This window comes from Galendromus occidentalis, unplaced genomic scaffold, assembly GCF_000255335.2.
Source record: "Galendromus occidentalis unplaced genomic scaffold, Mocc_1.1 scf7180000077231, whole genome shotgun sequence".
NCBI classification, from domain to species: Eukaryota; Metazoa; Arthropoda; class Arachnida; order Mesostigmata; family Phytoseiidae; genus Galendromus; species Galendromus occidentalis.
Window position 1 is genome coordinate 199,202 of NW_003805219.1, and position 22,134 is coordinate 221,335.

Below are 22,134 nucleotides of genomic sequence, written 5' to 3' on the forward strand. Positions count from 1 at the left end.
CTTTGCGGCAGCCGTTCCAGCTCCTATTGCGCTCCGTCTTTCTGTTTCCACCGTTCCTTATTTTCCAGCGGCTGCTGCTGGTGCCATCGTTTCTTATGCGTTCTTGACTACTTCCTCCTCACTTACTCCACAAGTGCGACTGGTGGTGCCGCGTGTGGTGCCGAGTAGGGAATATTAATAACACTCGACCTTTCTTCGAGATTCTCAACCACTCTGCTTGAAAGCGTTGACAGATTTCTCGACACGTGCAGAGCGTCGGCGATGACGGACAGCATCAGGAAATTTCATCGTCGAATTTCTCTTTGCATTCTGATTCGATACTTCCATCCGCCAAGGCGGAACTCCTTGATGATTCAAGCATGGTGGTGCTGAGTTCGATTCCTCTCACTCCGTTCGAAAATCATCGTGAATTCCCGATCAAATCGTGTATTATCCATTTGATCTTTGCCTTGTTTCCTTCTCAGCTACAGAGAAAAATGTTGGCTGATTTGGGCGTTTCTCCTCGAGTAGTGTGGCTGGCGGAGCTTCTCCCCAATGTTATTGTGCAGCATAGTCGGATGGAGGACAAGCTCTAGTGAAACGTATGCAGGATATCTTGTCCTCCTCTCCTTCTCGGCAGTCGTATTCGTCGTCGCAAGCTCACCAGCCAGCCGAACAGCCATCCTACTCTCACTCCCAATTCTGCTACACTTTGCCGTCATCGACGTCTCCGTAGAGACTCTCGCGCCGTCTTCCAGTTTCTCCGTAGATTTGCATGCCGACTTCTTCATCGCCAATCTCGTAAGCGTGGTTGACCCTTTCGGCGCCGTTTCCGAACAGATTTTCAGCTTTCTCTCGGTACCTGCGAATGAAAGCTTATCAATGAGAATGTGGGTAGGGGGGCAATCGAATATCAGACGGACGTGTAATCACGTCGACGGGCACGGTAGGCCGAAAAACTTCGCCCGCATTCGGAAAGACAAAGGAGGAAGCGAGGGTTTAAGCCGGTAGATGCGATCGCGCTAATAGTTATCCGATATCGCTCATTTCAGCCGCAGAAGAGGAGTGTGCGGTATTCTAGTCTTGCCGCCCTCCCTGCCTCCATTGGTGCCGCCAAGCTCACACGGAAGTCGGCCGATTGCCTGGCAGAAACGGGCAGGGAGGAGAGAGACCGAGCGCGAGACGCAAGCCGTCGGCGTCGTTTCCTCGGCACTTCCGCCCGCAGTCGTACCCCCGAGCCGGGAGCCCGACTGCTCGTCTGCGAGTCAGCTTGCCTGCCTGCCACCAACCCTCGTTAACGCTTCTGTTTTCCGTTCAGAGCTCGTCGACGCTGTCCGCAGCGCCGCTCATCGCCGGAATCATTGAAGCATCTCACGCATCCTGGGCAATCATGATCAGAATCCGGAACACATAGCGAGATCGAGCAGGCATCGGGCCACGTCTAAGACGGCGAGGGCAGCAGTGCCAGCCTTCCTTGCCCCATAAAATTGGGATTCTCTGCGATTAGGAATAAAAATGACTCAATTGTTCTTAGGTACATGTCAGGAGTCATGGATGCTTGAGTCGCGTAGCGCTCGCTGATGCTTCACCAATCATCGACACTGGGAATTCAGCGGAAAAAAACGCTCATGGAGAAAGAAAATCGACCATCCGTGAGCGAGACCGTTTGGAGATATGGAGGGGAATACGTTCATTGAGCGCCTACTCTTAGCCCAAAGCAATCGACCAATGAATGAATGAACGATGCTACCGCTCACGCTCCTTCACCCACTCTCAGCGAACCTCGCCGCTCTGACGTGCTCATATAGACGTTGTTAGATGCAATGGCGAAGTGAGAATTGATTGTGAGATGCGAAAAAAACGGCCGACGTCCCCTCGCCAGGCTCCCCGAGAGGTAGGGACGTCGTGTGTAGGTGGACGGTAGACGTCGGATGACGTTGTTGAAATTAATGACATCGCTGTTGCCGTAGCCGGTGAGATGTATCGGAAACTGAGCCCAAGCTTGGAAAAAACCGAACGGAAATAAAAAATAAGAGCGCTCTCCCACATAAAAACTGCCAACAGCCCACCACGGTGGCAACGGAGGAGGGGGAGGAGGAGCAGAAACGATGTACCAGCGGCAACTGACAAATTGGTGTTCCCTGGACAGGATTCCAGCAGACTTTCTATCCTCCCTCCACTGTGTTCTACGGTCGTAGACGCCTTAGCGTTGAGGGGTTAAGGGAGGGCAGATGGGTGGGGGGGAGAAGCTGGCTGACTCCCAGACAAGGAGCCTGGGACCCAGACGCGGCAGACGATTTCAGGTGAGCGGGCTAGCGGCTGCACGAACGCCACAGGAGTTCCAAGAGGCTCTTTTCCTTGTTCTCCCCGTTCGTGTCCATTTGCTGCGGTGAGCCACTGACGACGAAGGCGACAGCGGTGGCGTCAGCAGCGAAGGCAATAGCAGCAGAGGCAGCAAGCGGATATCCGACTTCTTTCGGAATCCCTCCGTTGTAAAACAAGTAGTAAAATAAAAACTCACCTGGGCGCTCCTCGAGAGCTGGGCGCGTATGTGTTGTTGGCTCCGAGCGTCTCCATCTTCGAACGGTTGTGGGCCAACACGGTGTTCTTACGAATTTCCAGGGCTCGCAACGTGTCCCGATTTCTGCTAATTCGTCTCAAGTTGTTGAGCATCGGACCTCCTAGAAGAAAATTCAGCAGAATCTCGTAGATTCCACTTAATCTCGTGCTTTCTCCTGTCTGGAGGGTGGAAGCAGACGTCCTCTGGCCTAAACGCGGGGGTCGGATGCTCTTTTCCCCTGTCTGGAGGGTGGGAGCAGACGTCCTGTGGCCTCAACGCGGCGGTTGGATGCTCCTTTCGCTGGCGGGAGTCTCGGGAATTCCCATTTAGTCGGATCGGACTAACAGAGGCTTACCAGGGAAAATATAATACGAGATGAATGTTCCTGTACCGCCCAGACAAAGCAGCTCTCGAAGGAATAGGCAGCGGGTTTTGTACAACAAAGGGAGACGGTTTCTTGGCTTCAATCACAGAGTCTTTTCGCTGAGCCACCGATTGTTCCCCACGAGTCTCCTAAGTCAGCCTCCGGAGTTTCTATCGAGTTGTTTATGCAAACTCATCAAATCGAAAGGTCAGGTAAGCAGCTCACGTAGCTCGCTGTCGGCAGCCTACGTTCGTTTTCAATTGGAAGCTCCCGTTCGCGACTCAACTGGCCCCTGAATCTCCCGCCAACTCCTGCGCACCGGTCGCCTCTGTTTGTTCTCCCCCGCGAGAAGTCGGCGCATTTCAGAGCGAAATCTCGATAAACGCTCCGTCATCAGTCCACCGATCGAAGCCTTCTGAGTCCCTCTTGACAGCCCTCGAAAAAGCTTCTTCGAACCGCCTTGGGGACGTTTTCGAAAGGCCGGTGCGCCGAGTTTTCCGATCGCTTCCGCTCGATCCGCGCGTACAACGATAAATTGGCGGTGGTTGTGGCGTCGACAGCAATATCTTCTGATGATTGTACTCATCTTGTTCCATGTCGCGAGTTGCGCCGCGGCACGCGACGTTATCGCTACTTACCGATGCTCCCATTATTCTGCTGCTCGGCCGATATGCTGAGGAACCGTTTCTGGAAGGCGACGTCCAATGTTCCTGTCTTTGTCCGCTGGTTGCGTCGCTTCTCGAGGTTCTGAATCGTTTTCCGACGCGCCAGGCAGTTGTCACTGCCGTTCTTGTATCCGTCGGACTCGTCGTCAATGCCTGTAAAATCGGATCCGTGTGAACGTGTTCCTGGGATCGGACTCCCGACGGAACATAAGTTCTCGAGAGAACCTTCGAAAAAACAGAGGTGGGTACTGGTTCGACGGCCGGTTTCCTCTATCTGATAAAGAACCTCCGAGCCTTCCACCTATTTTTTCTAAACTGTACTGAGAAGCGCGGTGTTTTTCCCGCTCGGTCTTTTCTCGGATACTCCCAATTCCCAATGAAATTCTCTTGGAGAGCGATCTATCGACATCTCACCTCTCAGTTTCTGCAGCTGCTTAGCGATCTGCACTCCGTTCTTGTCGATGAAAGCATCTCCTGATGCGTCTTCGACCTTCGGGCTGAAGCAGGTGAGCTCGATCGAGGCGAGCATGTGCGATAGGGTCTCGAATCGGTGGAAGCACATGCCCATGAACTGGACGAGGGTGATGATTCCGAAGAAAATGACGAATATCAGTCCTGTTTGTCCGGTAAACATCGATGACGACGTTGAGATGCGAGGGAGAGACGATGAGCAAGACGACCGAGGACGCAGTGAGGGGATACGGAAAAATGAGGGAACGTCACATCAGAGAGAAATCACGGTACTCCGCCGAGAGGAGGAAACGACACGGCGCAATGAAGAACGAATCGATATCCGGACCTGGTGGGCCGTTAGCCTCAATGGCTCCAGAAGGAACGAGAGCAGCCGTCTGTCGGCTCGATCGGTCCACGAAGCGACCGATCGAGCAAGAGCCGGACGGCCGGCCAGCCAGCCACGCAGTCAGACCAGAGAAAGGATTCGTTCCTACACAACAGACGGCTCCTCTGGAGTCTGCTTGCGAAGCGGGCAGGCAGTCAGACGACCAAGTCGCCGCAGTCATCTACGTCTTCGTTTGGAGGGGGCGGTAACCCTCCGAGAAACTGCTCCACGAGCCAAGGCCATGCGGCCCCCAGGAAACTCTGGCTCGGACGAGTCGAGGGGCTTGATAAACTCTTGCTCTTCTGAGTCCATTAAGTTCGATCGGAGCTCGTTCCGCATTGGAAATGAACGAGCATGATCGGCATCTCAGCGTGAGCGGGGGGAAGTCGGTCTCGTGCTTTAACGGCCGCCAATCAGGGCGACAGGCTGGCAGACCGCGGGATTTTCGCCGTTTCGGCCCTGCAATGAGATTGGACCTCTTACCGATCGGTTCCAGTTGGAGATACTCCTTCTCGATGATGACTTGCGAAGTGTCGGGGATGAATGTGATGTTCGTTTTGACTCCTAGAGGCCAATTGATATGCAGCTGTTTCTTGTTCAGCTGCAGAAGGAACACGATCAGGATGAACAGAGCGTTGAACATTATGAAGGCGAACACGACTTTGTTCCGCAGTTCTATGAGATCGCGGGCGATGCGAGCCTGGAAAAGCGAGCGGTGAGCATGGTTCATAGAGAAACCACTGTGGAGATTGGAGATCATCGCTAATCCTATCCAGAGTCGCTCAAAGAGATTTCTCGTACCTGTTGCTCCTTGTTCTCGTCGATGGGGTAGAGATATTTCTTTATCATGTCTTTCCAGAACGTGGTCTCCTGATCGGAAAGAGCTTCAACTTCGCCGTGTTTCAAGCCTTCGTCTTCGATCCAGTACGGATTTCTCAGATCGTCTCGCTTCGGCCGCATATCTGAACAGATGTGAAAGGGACGAAATTTTTATTCCAACGATCAGTAACTCAGCGAAGAGAGCTCTTCGTCGCACACTAATCAAAAGGAGCGAATTCCAAGCGACCCGTGAATTATCCCAAGCTAGGGTGTGCAGTACACATCTTGCTCTCCGATTCCTCTGTCCTTTTCCGTCTTTTGAAATCCCCAAGGATCGACCTCGAATCGATAACCTGAGAAGGTGCTACTGCGGGTTCGCTTCTGACTCGGCGACCGAGCTCAACGATCCGGAGCATCCGATCCGCTCGGTCAGGGAGAAACAGCTTGGGACGAGCCGCCAGACGAAGGCGTGCGTGTAGAAAGCTGGCGAAAGTCTTCAGCCGATGCAAAAATGGCATTCAAAACGAACGTTGCAATTTTTCGCGGGTTCTTGCACATGGCGCTGACGAGAATTTCCTAGTCTGGCGTCGAGGAGCGGAGCGCGCCAAGCAAGGATCCCGCGGATGGATAGAATGTAGAAACTTTCGGGCAAAACTGCTGGTGCTGCTGTGGCGGCAGCGGCTGCAGCTCCTGCTGGTGAAGCACTGAGTCTCTGTTATCTCCTCCGGAAGGTCGCGTTTTTGTGGCACTCGTACGTCCGTCCATAAGTTTGGCCGTTGTTCCCGCGGCGGGTTTGTTCGTCTCTCCATTCTGCGTCCCGAGAGACAGAATTCACGGGTTTGCTCGCGAGTTTGCCCCATCGTATTATCATCATCATCACGATGCAAATTATCGCGGTACGAAGACAGCAATTCAGCTTCCGCCGTAGAGACCTACGAAGGAGCTTCTCCCGGGTGATGTCCCATAATCAAGATATTCCTCGGAGCATACCCTCCAAGGAGCTGAACGCCTCCGTCGAGTCCGGGGAGACCGTACGACGTATTCAAAAACCGTCACCAATTCTCATTCCGGAGATGCACGACCAGACTCTCTACGGTTTCGCACAGATTGCGGCCATGATCCACTCTCGAGAGAAACTTGAGGAATTCGGGGGCGGATTTTCTTCCCGGAGCTACTGTCGTACCGTTTCATTATGGATCGATTTTTTTTAGGAATGAGGACCTAAGGGAGGTATTTGGGGGACTGGAATGGTCACGAGAAACGAGGATCCTGTTTTTCGTTCGGTGTTCGTGTGGAGAGATTATCATCGAGTACCGCTTTGAGGACAGCTCTTGGCCGGAGATGGGGCTTGATACAATTAAGCTGGACGCGAGAGTTAGATTAGTAGCTTTACGGTCTCCTCACTGACCAGGTCCCACCTGCTCAATGTGGCAGCTGATGACACGACTCGACGATTTCAGCCTAATTTCCGACGGCGCGGCGGTCTCAGAAGTTTCAATATGATCTCACTGGATTGGCATTGTAATATTCCGTCCGTAACTGAGATCAACTGCTGCGCTTAGGTTAGAAGCTCGTGCATGGGGTCGGGAAACTCACCTGTCCTCGTCGAATCGGTGTCGGAATGATCGGAGACGTCTGAGAGCTCTCCATCTGATTCGTTGACAACGCTGAGTCCATGGTCGGTAGCACGGCTCGCGCTCCGGCCTGGTCTCGACGACTTTCGCCGGTCGAAAGGAACAATACCGTGTATATGCTCCAGCTGACGCTCCAGGTTATCTGAAACAAGGCATACCGTCAGATGTTTCTGGGCCGCGATGGAAAAACAGTTCCGTCTCGCTCACGCAAATAATTATCCCCCTCCCCCACGCAATGACTTGCGCTCCATTTGCTCGTTCCTTTTGTTTTTCTCTCACTAGCTCTCCACACACGAAGCTCTTCTCGAAGTTGAAGAACAACTCCTTTCTAGATGATGATGGATTCTTTCCGAGGCATCGTTCACCTCGTCTTCCAAGAGTTTTCATAAACTGATTGTGAGCCAGGGCGAGAAGAAAGTTCCCATCGATGGGTTTTATGCAACGATAGCGATAACAGATCAGTTCCTGCGTGACGTCGAACGTCGCTCGAACAGTGATCGCGATGTCCTTCAGAGTTATTTATAACCTCCCCGAATCATGGATGAGCCTCCTGCGAGGCTCGACCCAGCACGAGCTATGCGTCTCTGCGAGCGTTTGACGCATTCGGTTGTCGGTGGAGCGGAGCTTCCGGGACTCGGGGGCGTATATCCGGGGGAAAGCGGAGAGGACGTCCACGGAAGAACGGGGCTCACAATAATCAGTCTACAAAGGAGGTGACCACTCGTTTAAGTGGGATTCACCAGACAGATGACGGCCGTTTCCCCTGCGCGAGAACCTGGAACGTGTCAGGAGGGCCGCGCTTGAAATCGCTAGGGAGTCGCTTACTAGAGTAGATGTCATCTTGTTTTTCCCACCGAGCAACATGCTCGTATGTCACGACAATGGTACGTCGTTCGGTTCGAGGGAGCGGCTGGACTCGAGAACGCCGGCTGAGATTGTTCGCCGTAGTCTTTATGTCGACGTGTATTTTCCGCCGGAATCGGGTATTGCTTTCGGCTACATTCGCCCGAGGGCAAGCATCACCATAAAAAGCGTGAAGGGTTGCGATTCGTTCATTTCGGAAATGCTCCGACGGCTCAACGTCCTGGTCGACTCCGCGCACGAAGAGGAAGAGGTCGCCTGGATGACTGAAATAATACCACAAGCCCATCGTCGAGTTGATCGAGATCGTGCAATCAGATCAAGAGAGAGCTTCAGCGGCAGCGACGACGCGGCCAGACAAAGTGAGGCTTAGAGATGACCCATGGATGGAGCGTGCGTCTCAATTATACTGCCCACTCAGACGACGGTGGAGATGCTTCCCCCGACTTGACGTGGAGCTTGCTTGCGTGCGTGCGAGCGTGCCTGGCCGCGTCCCTGCGCATTTGTCCCGTGGATCCTTTATTCGGCCGGTTGGGTAGACTGACTTACTAGACGACCGCCTGCCTGCCTGGCTCTTCTCTTCTCCTCGTGATTGCACTCCGCCGTTCAATGGTGTATCCCGCAAACTTCTCAGGATTACTGTCGTCCTGCCTAGGGAGGAATTTCCTGCTCTTCCATAGACAGATTCGGCAAAGGAAAGCTGTTCCCAGATGAGCCAGCCGCTTGCTGGCTGACTGACGGTTCGGAATCCCGAAGATCTCTTCGGTGTTGTCGAACTAAAGACTGCTCGTTCCATTCACGGAGAGGCTGTCTCATTTTGCTGCTTCGTGAAGATAAATGTACCTCTTTGCAACCTGGGAAAATCGCAGGATCAGCACAAATGTCCTTCGCTATATGTCTTCCCGAAACCTCCTACCGAAAATACGCCCACCTTCGGACCGAAAGACAGCGCTTGCGTACCCGCAGCAGCGGATCCCGCAAGAAAGAGACTGGGCCTGAGCTCTCGGAACATCGGGACATCGACTTGTCAAAGTCAGCTCGAACCCTTGTATTCTATATTCGGGGTCATAAAGAACCTCCCGGCAAATCACCGTGTATCGGTTTCGCTTGCTCCTTCTTGTGCCCAAGCTGCTCATTGATCGATCGGTCCTCCTCGGTGTGAACGCATGAGGGTCGGACAATGGAGCGAATCCGGACCCGAATCGGAAGTAGTTTTGATAAGTTGTCACAACACCGGGATCCAGACCAGGAACAAAGACTTGATTGATGTCAGAAAAGGAGCGAACAAAAAATTGGTGAACGGAGAGAAAACTCGGAGGAATGGCGACACGAGAGGACAAGGGGTTGGAGGAGCGACATACGGAGTACGTGGCTATCCCGAAAAAAACGAAAAACTCGAGTTAGGAATTTGATTCGACCTCAGTCTGCGGAATCGAATCAGAACTTCCCCAAAAGCACCGGAAGGGTCGGCACTTGTAGACTGAACACGACGACAGCGGAGCGGGAACAGTATCGCTCAATACCTTCAGCAGCTGAGTAAGGCCATCTACTGCTTGAGTAAGAACTTTCGCTTGTTCTCTTGTTTATGATCCGACACGGCGGTCGTGAGGGAGCGCCAACTTCGACTTCTATGATATCGGATTGGCACCTCAGATGACCCTCTTCCCCGAGCTGAGCGACACCGTTCAAGCTCGAGAGCGTCAAAGTCGACGATTCCGCACAGGTTGTCCTTTCCTCGCACCCAGAGGCGATGATCGATTCGAAATTCACGTTTCGAAGCGAGAGAATGTCCGTCACCGGCCATTTCGCGTAATTGCTCATTCAGCTCAGTCCGTTATTAAGGCATCGGTCGGGTTCAATGAGGTGCTGAAAGGAGCTACTCGATAGTCATCGACCGGAGGTGTCGCACAGTCGAAATTGACAATGAGGGAAAAAAGAATTTACGGCTGGCTGGATGACTGGTCAGCCGTCGGCTCGGCAGGCTATCTCGCTGACGGACTCAAGGGACGGCGCGAGCGCCAGCCGTCGGCGTCGTTGCTCCTTCGGGTTGGGTGAGCGATCGAGGAAGGAAAGATGGGCATGAGCCTTAAGGGCATTAGGGGGCCTTAAGCCCGGGTCCGCTCCCACCGATATCATTATCATCTTTGCTCTCGAATGTCGGTCGGTCGCCGCTATTGTGATCCTCGGGGCCGCGGCTTTTTTGTAGGTAGCTCAGGCCCCCTGTACATTCTCCCCGTGGGTGCCGCGAAATCCGTAAATAAACTCTCGACATCAGAATCGAGGATTCAGCTAACAGAACTTTCCGATTCGGGGACAAATAGGCGAGCAGAAGACCGCAGGAGAATGGATACAAAATTTTTGGCCTGCCGATGCGGGTTTGATGAGATTCTCGTTGTGAGCAAATGTTGTCGAAGATTCATCAGCGTATGACTGTAGTTTGGTCTTGTTCGTACGAACCCATCAGATGGACAGATGAGTCACCGACAAAGAAGGCGAAAGCTGGCAAGAATGCAGGACGAACAGGAACCTCTCGCTGTGACGTCTGCGAGAAACGTCGACGTCAGAGAAATAGAAGCTCAATCGCATCAAGCTCCGAATACTTGTTGGGAGGTCGCGGTCGCTCCTACAATCACCAATAGCTTGCGCCTTGGATGGGAAAGATGGAGCTTTCGAATCCACAGTGGCTGTCGGCTTCGGGAGAATGGTCGAGGAAGGGGTGGCGCGGCGTCGGTTCGAGGAATGAACCCGATGTGTGGAAGAATCGCTGGGATACACTCATGTGCTCGCGTTTTGGAAGCGGGCATCGAGAGCGAATAGCCGCCTGGAGCGGCCCGAGTCCAGCATGGGGAGAATCAGGTGAGGCGCGCGGCGACCATGTACCTAATCTAGTCTGCGAGCTATCGCGTTGAGCTCCCTGGTTGAATTATCGGCTCCGCAAGTCGCTTCTATCACTGGGCGTCATTAAGATCCGAAACTTGGCGAGTCCTCAGACGGAGCAGCACGTGCTTGAGCGAGTGTAACCTCAATTCTCCCACGTTCATTGACGGAAAACGTACGCATCTTGCTCCGGTCACGCAACGTAGAGCTCGTGTTCGCAGAAAGCTCTGTCGGAGCAGAGCAAAACAGCTGGCTCAGGCCGTCATCGCACAGTGACTCTCTTCTTCTCCGATCTACTTAAAGCGAACACGCAAGCGAAAAAAATAATAATCTGGACAGTGATGACAAGAGAACCCTGAAGCCTGAGCAATGGACATACAGCGAGAACCAGGAGCTTGTCATCCTGGTTCAAGCGATCCTGGTTCTTGCCGCGACCGAGTGTACCGAAGGAGGTGAGCTCGACACCATCGGAGCATCAGGAAACGCACATAGGACTCAAATCTCCCAGAATTTCACCGATCGCCCCTGCGATGGCCCCGGTGGCCAGGGCTGAAGGACCGATCCAGTCAAGCAAGCAACGAAACAGGCAGATCCTCTTATCGTTCGATCCATCTCGAGAACCGTCTTCACGGCGAGAGCAATTCTATGCTGAGCCAGGCTCTACAGGCTCCGTTGATCTTATTCGTGTCGGTTTCCGAATCTGATCCGTCCCGGGACTCGTTTTGGAAATTTCCCGCCCAACTGGGGCGAACGTATAGATGAAGAAAGAGCTTGCGAGCAGCGAGAACGTCATGAAAAGACGTTCGGATCGATTCCGGAATTTCTTCTGATCCGGAGTTCAGGCAAAGCGAGGAGAACTCTGTAGAGACGTCAATCAACACTCGTCGGTCACAAGAGGAATCATTCCTTGAGAAGATTGATTAGCTACGATGAGAATGAGCTCACGACGCCGACGTGCCGATAATGAGCTCGACTCTCTAACCGAGAGCGCCGTTCCATGAGCCGAGAAATCCCTCAAAGCACTGAGCTCCGTCACGGATTGCGCACACGTCTGTCTCCGAGAGTTTTATACGTGGATACACGAAGCTCCGCGAGTAAATTCAACGTTGGCGCGGCTCGCGCTGGCCGGTCAGAAACCGGTTCAGGTGACCTGGTTCTCCGCGGGTGGGGAACCGGAATAATGAGGGGGTGAGACACGATTCGAAAAAGAACGTTTGACGATTGAAGAGGCGAAAAAATTTCACTCTGGGAACAATCCCTTGATTACCTAGGTGTATTCCTGCAGCCCATGAGGGCGCATCCCTCTTATTCCGAGTTTGCAGTTGACACGTCAAAGGGGGCGAAGGAAATGCACTTTCCAGCCCTTCCCGCAAGTTAAGCACATCGCTTCCGAAGGGGGCCGCATTCCGGGGCAACCACATTTTCGAAGAGAGTCCTCTCGAAACATCGATGGGCTTGAACTGAGGCAACGATCCTCTGAGGCGCAAAGTGACGCTCGCACGTGTCTGTTATTTAGAATCGGAGCTCGCTGACTCCGTGCTGCTATTCTTTCCCGAGCCTCTTCTTTGTGTAGATACATCTGCTCTCCCGAGGTTCATCATAGAATTCAGTCGGCGCCATCATCCATGCGAGGCAAATTGCCTCACTCCAACGCAGAGATTCTGCGGCCAATATGGGGAAGCCGAGCTGCCGCATCTCTGAGCGGCGGCTTCAGCCTCTTCCTCTTCCCCGGTCGCTCCTCAACTGCCTTTCTCTTTTCGAGCCGCAGTCAATTTGCTCAATGTGCGCGTGATTTACTCCGCCTCCCACGGAGTTTGTGAGAGTCGTTGTGTTTCAAAAACGAATCCGCCTCCGGAACTTCTCTTGGAGGGATGTTCCCTTGAGAAGGAATGATGACGCTTAAGAGGGTCGTTCAGGAATTCGCTCACGAACATTTCGAATCGGTCGGTCTACAGCCTGACCAAATAAAACGGACTCCTGGGGAACTTGGATCTCCTCTTTAGATCCTCTCTGAGAAGTGAATCCTCCTTCCAGCGCTGGACGCGGGGAAACAACCCCCTCTTGATGGGAGCGTTCAGATTTTGACCTACTGGAACTTGTCCAGAACAATCGTAGAACACTCATCGAGCGATGGGAGCAGCTGTCAGAATTGTCAGTGGGGTTAGCGACGTCCAGCCAGAAACGAGATCTTCTCGCATATAAATCGGTCCTCGGCGGAATAAGCGTGGATCGGAAGTGAGGGCTCTGAGGAAGCTCGCATTAGTTTTCAGCATTGGCACTGATACGACGGGCGACGGGGCGGTGTTTGCAACACTGAATACGTGAACTACGACTCGGGATGGAATGCGAAGTTCCGGTGCACAGACTCGGAGCCTCCACCGGAGTTCAAGTGAGGTTCTGACTTCAATCCCCGTTCTTTCGGAATTTTCAGATATTTCGGAAAGGCCCACAACCGTCGTTTCTGACGAGGAAAAGCGAGGCAAGACCCGACGACGCTAATTAAAAATGCAACTCGAGAACCCCAGTCGCCGACTATACACTGCATTCGGGCCTAGCCAATGAGTTACTTACGGAGCTTTTTCCCGAACGTGTGCAGCGATTCGCCTATGCTGGCTAGTTGTAATTTTTCTTCTTGGTTTCGGGGATTCGAACAGATCATACAGGTGAAGAGATTCGAGATTCCGAAAACGCCGCCCTCGTCATCGTTGAGGTCGAAGAGCCCGAGTAGTTTTCGGTTCTTCTTCAGCTTCATTTCCTCTTCGAGAGCTTTCCTGGAATTCGATAATGAGAGAGCGCTTAGGTTTCTGCAGCACAGGAGTGAAACCGGAGTTCTCGGAAAGCTCATGTCTTTGTTCAGCTCTCCCGGAAATCGAGTTGTATGACAATAATGATTCATGAGCCCCCGAGATCCCCTTGCATCGATCAGCGAACGTTCTATCGGAACGCTCGAGTGGTTGGATCAGAGTCACGAAGGACGGAGCTTTGTCGTCGGATCGCATCGTCCTTCCCAACGTCATAAACCTATCGATCAAGCTACCGGCGATGGCTCTGACTCGAAAGTTCAGACGCTGCGAGGAAGGAGAGAAAAAATGAAAGAGGAAAATCCAATCAGGGCCCCCGGTAAAGTTTTCGCCGGATTTCCGGGAAAGGCTCCAGGACTTCGAGGGCGACATTGGCCTTCTCGTTCCGGTCTTCTAGCCGGCGTCTTCGACCGTTCGCTTCCTCTCCAGTACAAACCCGCCCTAGCCACTTACTTAGTTAGACAACGCAGGCGACTGAAGCGACGGCGAAAACCAAGAAGCGAAAAGGAACGTGCACGGCATACTATGCGTTCGCTTTACCGAGTACGAGGGAAGTCGCCGCCGAGTCACGAGCAAAGTTCCAACTCAGAGCTCATGGAAGTTGATTGCGAACTTTAAAGAAGCAATCTATTCGGATCCCGGAGTCTTTAGACGCGACAATTCTGAGTAGTCGCGTGGACATCGGCCAGGTCGCCCGCGAGATCAGATACGGAGCCTCAGAGTTAGGCAGTGTCTCTGCGTTTTCATTCCGAAGAGGTTCTCTGGTTTTCGACGCTGTTCCCTCTGACCGAGTAATACGGAGAATCATAGATCTCAAGTGACACCAGAGAATGAGATTCGAGTGTCGACAAAGTGGGTGATCCGAGAAGGACTGGATCGAGGACAACGCCGACACGTGGGGATTAGTCTCTACTGAGTGAGCTCTAGTCCCGATTCCTGACCGGGAGAGGGACGAGATCTAGGGAGAACATGAAATTCAAGGGGAAATTTCATGTTCTCAAACCTGCCAAGATAACTTCGGACGACTCTGTCACGACGATGACGCCGTGAGACCACTCAACTTCGCTTGTTCGATCTCGGGAGAGTAGATCGAAGAAGAATGACAGACTCGAGGATATCGATGCTGTACAGGACATTCCCGAGCTGTGTTTTCTCGGCGGAAATAGGGAGCCCCCAATTACAGAGAGCTTCCGAATTCGTCATGGAGCCGAATGAGAATTTCGGACCACCTTACAAGAGGCGGCGGCGGCAAGCCTTCTTGGCGGCAAGAAATTCATTCAGTCAGTCGATTGTTCCGCAGCCTTCCCGGCGCTTCCGACAAAGTCTAAGCAATGGGAACCCTCGTTTCCGGAGCGTATAGATTATTCGATGCCGGGCCCAGCTATCCAATGAGTCGTTCGCAGTAAACGAATCGTCTTTTTCTCACTCACCTCTCTTCCTCCAGTTCCTTCTGAGTCTTCTTCTGGATGGTTTCTCGGGTTCCCCAAGCAACTACGTTCAAGTTGATGAGGGAATACAGGATCAGCAGCAAGTACATCGACGGGATCGACATCAGATAGATAAATCCAGGTATCACGCATGAGAATTCCTGAAATAATGCATGGCAATTTTCGATCGATCTCGGCTCTTGGATAAATATGCACGGAACAGCTACCCAACGACATTCCCTCGCCTCGCATATGGAAACATCAGCAACGGCGAACAACCGCAGAAATAGCAAACATGCATTGAATAGAACAGTTATAGCGTATTAGCAGAAACATGACTCTCGCGAATGGCTCTCTCCACATATTCGACTTTGGTACATAGCCGAGCGAGACCTGGACTATTTACATGGTCATCTCCGGTCGGCCGTTTTCTGCGCGGCCGGCGACCCCGTTCCCCCTCGGGCACTCGCTGCCCACCCGCGTGTGTGTGCTAGCTTCTATACATTCTGACATTACGTCGGAGCTAGCCGACAAGACCAGCCTCTATTAGCAAGTGGCCGAAGAGGGCACGGATCCTCGCAAGCTAAGCCGCATTCCCACCAAAAGTAACTGACAGGGTCGATGGACCGACCCTGTGAGTATACCCACATTATCACCCATCTCGGCTCCTTGGTGCCCTGGTTGGTATGTCCAGGTCATCCGTTAGGGAAAATCGTCAGGAATCGAGCCGAGCCCGCAGAGTGGTCAGATCGCATCGAGCCCCCCCTTTGCCCCCCGGCCCCGTGACACCTCCGGGCGGCGTCCTTATAGCACGAAAATCGTTCGGAGTGTCATACCCTAGGCGACGGGATTTTACGAATAGGATTGTACTGGAGAGACTTTACGAACAGGATTCTAGTGAAAGGATTCTACGACTTGGGACTCTATCCGATGATCCGGTACTCTACTTAGGTAGGGGCGCGACCTGGGCGAGGGGATAAAACGATAGTACTCCTCGACTGAGGACTTCTCCAGTCAGGAAAAATGGGGACTTCCCGACCGCCTTCGCTCCGTTTGCTCTGAAGGCCTCGGGCCTACTCGCACATTCGGGCGAATCCGTTGAGAGGGCCGGTCCCCGCCAAAGCGGTTGGTCGACAATCTGTGCCTTGGGCTGCCCATCGCCTTGAATGAGTAGCCGAAGCGCTTGCCCCTCACATCGATGGTTTCCGGCAATCATCCAATTGTTCACTCATTTGTCCTTGATCAATAATCCGACTGGAGAACATGTCGATGAAATCTCACCAGATACAGCGCAGAACTGAGGCTGACCCGATGATGATGTTCTCATAACATCTCATCACCCTCAGAGCACGGATAAGCATCGGTCTATCAGAAGGGAGGTACTTATCAAATCAGAGTGTCTCGATGAACTCTACAAGCTCGAGGTATGTATCTCATTCGGGGACCCTGGGGACTACAATGATTATTTTCTGCTCCAAAGGAAATGAACATTCTGTCAGGGAAGTCGATACGTCATTATCTGTCCGCATGCTAGCTCGCCTATGGTAATGGCTGGAATATATGCGAATGGGATTGAGCACTCAGTCAGGCGTTTATCGCAATGGGGGGAGCTATTTCTACGCCGATCGCGGGTGGAGTCGAGTATCACTTTCGACTGTCTATCTCTTGTTGATGCACTCCTTCCAGTGGTGGGCTGCGTGACATGGACCTTATGTGCGGCGCTCGCAAAACGCGTGCGAACAAGGCAGTCTCTCCAAGCGAAACAGTAATGTTTGGACTTATCTCAAGAGGAAACACTCAAAAATAGCTAGCTTATACAGGAGCTGACGCTCGCGGTAGTCGGCGATGTTGTAGGACAGATGCGGGGGCTCGGAGATTACCGCGAGGAGCGCGAGAGAGAGCGCTCAGAGCTTCCATGGAGTATGGGAAAGGAATGCGCGAACGTCAAGTCGGAATCGCAGCCGAGTGCGTGACAAGCGAATTGGGGATGCCGCCCAGAGTATAGATTCGGGAGAGACGACGAAGAGAAAGGTAGAACGGATGATGAGGACATGCTCGACGCACGGCAGGAGCTGCGAACTCAATCTGAGCAGGATTCCAAATGCCCCACGGATGGGAATGCAAGAAAGCAAATCAACGACAAGGAACAGGAGGGGCTCGAGGGATAATTAAAGGAAAGATTGGAGAACGGAGGGTAGGCTGTGGAGTATGGGGACGACCGTACAGGACGACGGGAAGTAATCGAGAAATGCCGAACAATGGTAGAAGGGAGTATCTCAGACAAGGAAACCAAAAGGATGGAGACACGGAAAAAATGCTGAGCATCAGGAGTCGACGACCAGAACGAACAGGATGGCAAAGCTAAAAAGGGAGTACCCGCAATCGTTTTCTGATGTTCGTCTGCTCCGTTGCGGAAAAGTCTTCTCCATCCGCCGTTGTCTCCCTTATTCGCGCTCTTGCTCGCAGGCAGCCTGCACAGCCGTCTACCCGTCCCGCTTCCCGTCAGTCGCTCTCCACGGCAGCAGCGCCGGAGCAGCTTCTGCGTCGCCCGCTCGGTCGAGTGTAGATGGGACTCTATGCAAATTGAGCCATCAGAGCACTCAATCGCCCGTTTTTCCTCTTTCTATTTTCCTCTATCTTCCACATGCTCAGCTCCCCCCGCGACTACCTGCGAAGCAGGCACAGAGGATGGGCCAGCAAGAGATCCAGAACTAGAATGGAGGCGAGGGCATCCCCAGGGGTAGTCAGACGCGAGGGAGAATTGCCCGAAGCCGAACTTCAAATCTTGGGTTCGTTGTATCCTATCGTCCGTCCCTGTACACACCGTCGGACTATTTAACTGAGACACCCCACAAACATCTTGCGGTGCTTACTCGCCCAGCTCGAAGCACCAATCCACCAATATCCATGGAACCGAATCCGGCGACGAATCGTGTACGACCTCGGTGACAACACTGGAGGATAAATCTCTGGCATTTCAAAACACGTCTGTCGTCCGGACGCCCGCCAATGGAAAACCGTTCATTACTACGGATGCGGTGGGGATCGGCCACACAGGCCATGGCCGCGATGGAGCCTTTCCGAGATGCTTGCTCTTTCATGCCACTATCGCTGGATAGAGGGATACAAGCAACCGGACGAGCGGAGACTGAGTCTCTCCGATAGCATTCGATTGAATGAAGGCTATTTTTGTGCACCGTAGGCTTTGTCACGGATGTGCTACCGCGGCCACAGCAAATGCTCTGCGGTTCTGCAGTTCGTCATCCTTCTCTGCTCGCTCCCTTTCTTGCTTTCTTCCACTCTCGTCTTCCGATCATAGTATATGCTGTGTCGTCGCCATATGACGGACTGGAACCTTCGCGCGAGCCCGTTCACTATGTCGCGAGTATGCTTGCTACAGCTTCAAGCGGTCTCTTGGCAGCATCGGAGATCCCGTGATTCATTTCGTCATACCGTCAGGCGACAAATGTCCTTCAGGTGAAAACCCCCGCTTGAGTTCTGTCAAGACTGAACGAAACGACTCCTCGGACTTCCGGTGACACCTCCGCCGACTCGCTTCCTTCTTTTGGGCGTCCGCGACTTGTTCACCGGAGGAATCAAGTGGACACCTGCTCCGGAGACGGGATACGCTGATATGCACTAAAGATCGTTCGCAACGATATCTGTCGAAGATGTCGAAGAATCAGTACTCACCTGAGGATGCATCAATGCTGCCACTACCATCGACCCTGATAAGGACAAGAGGAATATTGCGGAGGGTGATCCAGCCCCGTCCTCTGCAATTTGTATCGCCGTTCCCACCAGGACTGCCATCATCAGGAGTGCGTATCCAGCGGATAGTATTTGCGCCACCAGGATCTTCGGATCGGAGAGAAAATTTAGGGTTTGCTCAGAGGTTTTCGGGGTATTCGGATATGAAATCGTCAATCCTCGAACGAGTTCGTGTTTTTGATAGATAGTTAAATATGGTGTAGGTAGGTTTTCAGTGGCTCAGCATCTTACGCTTTGCGCGAGATTTTCTACCGACCTGTATGTCATTCTTAGTTGTGAAACAGATGATCATGAAGAAGAGGATTGGGATAATGTTGTAATAGAAGGAATCCCAGTTCGATATCCTGAAGGAGGCGACCATAGCTCCCACCAACATGAGGAATATAGTTCCGGGTCCGAGGACTGTACCAACCATCAACATGGATTGATAAATGATATAGGGGAGTGATATGTTGTCATTTATAGCGACGGTTCGTTTATAGTCACCTGGAATCCGGAATAAATTAATTGAGCCCTCAAATTGTTCGAGCATTGATCTCGAGATGAAGGGCCGGCAGTGTAAATTGGCGGGGCCCCGCTATCGTTGGGGAATTATATGCTCGTTGAAGCCAGATTCAGCGAACTTTTCTCCCCTAATCCTGCTTCTATCTCAGTATGTTTTCTGATTGAATTCAACCCTCCGGAATGTCTCCAATCCGAAACCCGCAGCCGCGCTTCGGACTTAAGCTCCGTGCGAGATTCTGTGGAGAGGGAGAAGATTGGAGCGCTTTTGAATCGCGCGCTTCCGGAATCGTCCCCGACACCCGCCATTTTCGACCTGTGTCTAGTGTTGTTCCATCCAAGCTCCCTTATTTGGCTTGAGCCGCCAACAACCGCGTGGTTGACTCCCATTTCGGATAGACTGTGTTTTTCTGATCTCCAGTGAACTAAGAATTCCCTCGAAGTTTCACCATGGCTGCTCTAACAGGATTGAATTCCAAGGCTGAGGTGGCCAGGTCGCACACTGCCATGGCTGTCAACATCAACGCCGCTCGTGCGCTCCAAGACATTTTGAAAACGAACTTGGGTCCGAAAGGAACGATGAAAATGCTCGTTTCCGGTGCTGGTGACATCAAGATTACCAAGGACGGGAACGTCCTTCTGCACGAGATGCAAATTCAATCACCGACCGCCTCTCTGATCGCTCGTGCTTCGACAGCTCAGAACGATATTACCGGCGACGGTACAACTTCGACTGTGCTGCTCATCGGAGAGCTCTTGAAGCAAGCCCAACTCATTATTCAGGAAGGTCTCCATCCCCGGGTGATAACCGAAGGATTCGATCTGGCCCAAGCCAAGGCGTTTGAAGTTCTCGATCAAATGAAGCTCGATATCCCAATCAATCGCGACACTTTGATCCAGGTTGCCAGAACCTCGCTGTCGACGAAAGTTTATAATGAGTTGGCCAGCCTTCTCACCGATGTCTGCGTGGATTCTGTGCTGACGATCAAGAAGGACAACGAGCCCTTGAATCTCCACATGGTCGAAATCATGGAAATGCAGCATAAAACCCACAAGGATACGAAGTTGATCAAGGGTCTGGTTTTGGACCACGGGGCAAGACATCCCGACATGCCCAAAGTCGTGAAGAACGCCTACATTCTCGCCGTTAACGTGTCCATGGAATACGAGAAAACCGAAGTCAACGCCGGTTTCTTCTATAAGACGGCCGAGGAGCGCGAGAAGCTCGTTCAGGCAGAGCGCGAATTCATCGAGAATCGCGTGAGGAAAGTCATCGAACTCAAGAAGCAAGTGTGCGGCAATGACAAAGAGAAAGGTTTTGTCCTGATCAACCAGCAAGGCATCGATCCCATGTCCCTTGACCTGCTCGCGAAGGAAGGCATCATGGCGCTGCGTCGGGCTAAACGACGTAACATGGAACGCTTGGGCTTGGCCACCGGCTCGGTTGCGTTGAACTCCGTCGACAATCTCACCCCGGACGTTCTCGGCTACGCAGGGCTCGTCTACGAGCATGTTCTCGGAGAGAACAAGTACACTTTCGTGGAGGAACTCAAAAATCCCAAGAGTGTCACTATTCTCATCAAGGGCCCAAACAAGCACACCATAACCCAGATCAAAGACGCTATCCACGATGGATTGCGCGCCGTCAAAAACGCTATCGACGACGGATGCGTCGTTGCAGGAGCGGGTGCCTTCGAGATCGCCGCTCATTACGCCCTGATGGAATACGAGAAAGAAGTCAAAGGCCGAGCCGTGTTCGGCGTCCGAGCGTTCGCCGAAGCCCTGCTAATCGTCGTGAAAACCCTCGCGGTGAACTCCGGCTTGGATCCGCAAGATACCTTGGTCAAGCTCCGCGAGCAATACCACCGACTCCGGCCTCAGCCTGTCGGTCTGAACCTGAACACCGGCGAACCTTGCGACCCTGTGGCCGACGGCATTCTGGATAATTACTGCGTCCACCGCCAGCTAATCTCAGCGTGTACCGTGATTGCCACCAACCTTTTGCTCGTGGACGAGATAATGTTTGCTGGCGTACAACAGAAAAAGTAATAGCGATGCAGATCGCTGTTGTGCTCTTACCCGCTAATTTATGCCTAATAAAAAATCTCCCGCACATGCAAAAAAATCTCCTTCTCCCTACAGCTCTTTCTATTCATCCCAAAAGGATTCAGGGCTGATGCTATCGGCGGAAATTGATACGCCCTGGATACGCGGATTACTCCGAAGCTTCCCTTGTTTTTCTGTTCCAAGTTTCCATCCGGGGTTCGCCTCTCTGCACCTTCCGTGGGGGGTGAAAAAAATACTCACCGAGCAGATCCATAATATTAGCCATCGTCGAAGGAGCCCATCGTCTTCTCTGGGTGTAGAATTCTCCGAACCCTTCGGGGCAATGGGTGTAGGCATCGGAAGCAGCTGAATATTCTACTCGGTAACCTCTCTGGAGCAGAAGCGTGCACAGCCAACGATCTTCGCCTTGATCGTACTGAACATAATGCAGAGCTTCGGTAGCTTCCGTGGTGTATTTCTTCATGACGTTGTCGTCCATCAATGCCTTCGCTCGGAAAAGCGAAAAACAACCAGGACTGCAGAGTACGCAGCCGATCATGTGCTCGGTAGCTTTTTGCAGCCAATGACCAATCGCGTACTCGAATTTCTGGTACCAAGCCATAGGTCCTGCAAGTGGAAAATCTTTAGTATCCACTCATAAGTCACCTTGATGCGCTTCCTCTCCTGCCTATTTTATTTCGTGAGCGTGACCCCGCACGCTAGGCACGACTCAGACGTGACCGCGAGCTCTGCCGGCATCTAAGTCGTCCTGTGAACGGCGCACCGCCTCGCTCAGAACTTGCGTTTAGATTTCTCTTCAACGCCATAGCTGTGACAAAGGATAGGGGTTATGGCGATCCGCTCGACGTGATTGGAGTTCAGGATGTGTCGATAGGTCGCCTCCGCTGTCGAAACGTCGATATATCCGAGAGCTCGTAGCGTCGACATCATCTGGACACGAGCGCGGCATGCCGGAGCGACCCCCCCCCCC

General features: G+C 52.7%; 2 protein-coding genes across 2 annotated transcripts in view; one reads left to right on the forward strand and one right to left on the reverse strand.

The window, feature by feature from the left end:
* Nucleotides 1-392: 392 nt before the first annotated feature.
* Nucleotides 393-22,134, reverse strand: part of kkv (hyaluronan synthase-like protein kkv) — a 41,566-nt gene continuing 19,824 nt past the window's right edge. Inside the window, exons 11-22 of the mRNA XM_029111081.1 lie at nucleotides 21,405-21,770; nucleotides 18,853-19,082; nucleotides 18,519-18,683; nucleotides 14,829-14,986; nucleotides 13,169-13,368; nucleotides 6,822-7,001; nucleotides 5,208-5,368; nucleotides 4,890-5,106; nucleotides 3,983-4,183; nucleotides 3,542-3,721; nucleotides 2,501-2,660; nucleotides 393-841 (exon numbers count right to left, since the gene is read on the reverse strand). Coding sequence (XP_028966914.1) covers nucleotides 685-841; nucleotides 2,501-2,660; nucleotides 3,542-3,721; nucleotides 3,983-4,183; nucleotides 4,890-5,106; nucleotides 5,208-5,368; nucleotides 6,822-7,001; nucleotides 13,169-13,368; nucleotides 14,829-14,986; nucleotides 18,519-18,683; nucleotides 18,853-19,082; nucleotides 21,405-21,770 — 2,375 coding nt within the window. The 3' untranslated portion in view covers nucleotides 393-684. The remainder of the gene's footprint in view (nucleotides 842-2,500; nucleotides 2,661-3,541; nucleotides 3,722-3,982; nucleotides 4,184-4,889; nucleotides 5,107-5,207; nucleotides 5,369-6,821; nucleotides 7,002-13,168; nucleotides 13,369-14,828; nucleotides 14,987-18,518; nucleotides 18,684-18,852; nucleotides 19,083-21,404; nucleotides 21,771-22,134) is intronic.
* CCT6 (chaperonin containing TCP1 subunit 6) lies at nucleotides 19,470-21,213 on the forward strand. Its single transcript, XM_003741921.2, has one exon. It carries the CDS (start codon nucleotides 19,548-19,550, stop codon nucleotides 21,144-21,146), a length of 1,599 nt encoding a protein of 532 aa, XP_003741969.1. The 5' UTR covers nucleotides 19,470-19,547; the 3' UTR covers nucleotides 21,147-21,213.